The following is a 2,723-nucleotide window of genomic DNA, read 5'->3' as shown; positions in this document are numbered from 1 at the left end:
GTGTTCTCCTTCTTCTGTTATTCTTCTTCTTCTCCACGTCTTGGTCTTTTATTCTTCTTCTTCTTCTGCTTCTTCTTCTTCTTCTTCTTCTTCTTCTTCTTCTCTCACTCTCTCTCAAACACACACATACAGATACACACGCACAAACACACACTCAAAACACACATACACATATAAAAATACATACACACATACACACACAAACACACACACATACACACACAAACACACACACACACACACGCACGCACAAACACATACACACTCACATACACGCACACATACATACACTCACACACACACACACTCACACACACATACACACACGCACACATACACACACTCACACACACACACTCACACACACATACACACACTCACACACATACACGCACATACATACACGCACATACATACACGCACACACATATGCACACGCACATACACACACACACATCACTACCTACCAAAGCAACCTTCGGAGAGTACCCAGAACTCTCTTGGTGAAAAAAGTAATGCCTGAAAAGAAAAAAGACAAAATAGCCGTACTCAAACTGTCCGTCTCATCAAAGAATGTTTCCGCACGCTCATTAAATTATTATTATTATTATTATGACCTTATGTAGTTGCGAGCGCTGTAAAACTCTTACTACAATGAAATGTACATTAAAACATAAGAATTAAATTCACCGGGTGTCATTTGTCCATGTGAGATAGTAAATTCATCAGGTATCATCTGTCCATGTGAGATATTAAATTCACCGGGTATCATCTGTCCATGTGAGATATTAAATTCACCGGGTATCATCTGTCCGTATGAGATATTAAATTCACCGGGTATCATCTGTCCATGTGAGATATTAAATTCACCAGGTATCATCTGTCCATGTGAGATATTAAATTCACCAGGTATCATCTGTCCATGTGAGATAGCAAATTCACCAGGTATCATCTGTCCGTGTGAGATATTAAATTCACCAGGTATCATCTGTCCATGTGAGATAATAAATTCACCGGGTATCATCTGTCCATGTGAGATACTAAATTCACCGGGTATCATCTGTCCATGTGAGATAATAAATTCACCGGGTATCATCTGTCCATGTGAGATAATAAATTCACCGGGTATCATCTGTCCATGTGAGTCCATAGTTGTTTTGTTTTAATACGAGTTTTACGGCACTTGCAACGAAATACGTGCCCACGATTAAAGGTGTAACAAATGAGTAACAAACACCAACAAACAAAAAAAAGAAAAAAAAAAGACGGATGATAGATATTGGATAGGAAAGAAGGAGCAAACAACGCAAGAACACCCACCAGCCACCCGCTAAACAGTCCAAAAAGATTCATTGTGGTCACAGCAGTGAGGGCCAAAGTCAAACTTAGTTAGGCTTCTTGTTTACGTTGTAGAAAGAAAGCACTAACGTGTACGTTAAACTCTTATCACTGCCTCAGATACCTCTCACCACATGCTACTATCATCATCATTATCATCATCATCATCATCATCATCATCATCATCATCATCATCATCATCATCATCATCACCATCATCATCATAATAATAATAATAATAATAATAATGATGATGATGATGATGATGATGATGATGATAATAATGATAATAATAATAATGATAATGATAATAATAATGATAATAATAATAATGATGATAATAATAATAATTATATAATCATTACAATATGATAATGATATTGATGAATGATGATGATAATAATTACTATTATAATAATAATGCAGTGCTAGATCTTTTGTTGCGCACGGAGTGCGATTGGGCGTATAATAAATATGGACTTTCAGGTCAATTTTGATGAAGCAGAAATCAGTTTGACGTAATGTGTACTGATCAGCGCTATATCCCAACCCAATCCAACCTGATCTGATCCTATCCGACCCAATCCGATCCGATCCGATCTGATCCGACCCGACACGATCTGATCATGCATTTGACCGGTGGGCATCCGCTATACTACAAGACATCACCACAGAATTCTACACTCATAGAAACGAAACTCCTCTCTTCGCGATCGCTGAGTGTAGAATTCAGTGGACATCACAGAAATACAGAAATCTTCTACTTACAAAGTTCTTGTTTTTACTATTCCGGCTGTCACCATGGAAACGGCGGCTGTAGTGAGGGAGAAGGCCAGGGTGTCCAGAGCCACATACAGCCAACGTAGGCCGCAGGCTGAATACAGCTTGTCACTGGTGACGAGAGTGACAGAGAGTGTGAGAGAGAGGGAGAGAGAGAGAGAGAGAGAGAGAGAGAGAGAGAGAGAGAGAGAGAGAGAGAGAGAGAGTGTGTGTGTGTGTGTGTGTGTGTGTGTGTGTGTGTGTGTGTGAGAGAGAGAGAGAGAGAGAGAGAGAGAGAGAGAGAGAGAGAGAATCAGTCAGTTCGTAGGGGTGCGGGGGTGAGAAGATTGTTGTTAATGAACCTGTAAAGCTTTGAGGGGACAGGGGCTCTTACGCGCGTCAAGCGGTTGCACTACCGGCCGCCGGTCCGCGGAACGCATTGGGTTCGCACGGCTTGGACGCCTTGCACATAGGTCCAACTGGTGTTGCCGCCCGCGTTAGCGGTTTAAGTGGCCTATGTGTGGTAAAGTAAAAGCGAAGCTAGTAAAGTGTCATCTGCCGCGAACATGCGTACGGAAGGACGCGTGTTGTGTCGAATTTCAATGAGAGACAGAGGCAGAGCCGCG

General features: G+C 41.4%; 1 protein-coding gene across 1 annotated transcript in view; it reads right to left on the bottom strand.

Moving 5' to 3' along the window:
* The window catches only part of LOC101853566, a gene marked incomplete in the record, with an annotated part of 11,263 nt that overhangs the window by 3,833 nt on the left and 4,707 nt on the right, over nt 1–2,723 (bottom strand). The window contains 2 exon segments of the mRNA XM_035970514.1: nt 468–519; nt 2,107–2,229. Coding sequence (XP_035826407.1) covers nt 468–519; nt 2,107–2,229 — 175 coding nt within the window.

The sequence above is a fragment of the Aplysia californica genome, unplaced genomic scaffold (assembly GCF_000002075.1).
Source record: "Aplysia californica isolate F4 #8 unplaced genomic scaffold, AplCal3.0 scaffold00278, whole genome shotgun sequence".
In the NCBI taxonomy this organism is placed as follows: domain Eukaryota; kingdom Metazoa; phylum Mollusca; class Gastropoda; order Aplysiida; family Aplysiidae; genus Aplysia; species Aplysia californica.
Note: the sequence above shows the minus strand (reverse complement) of the source record. Positions and strands in the feature narration are given on the sequence as shown.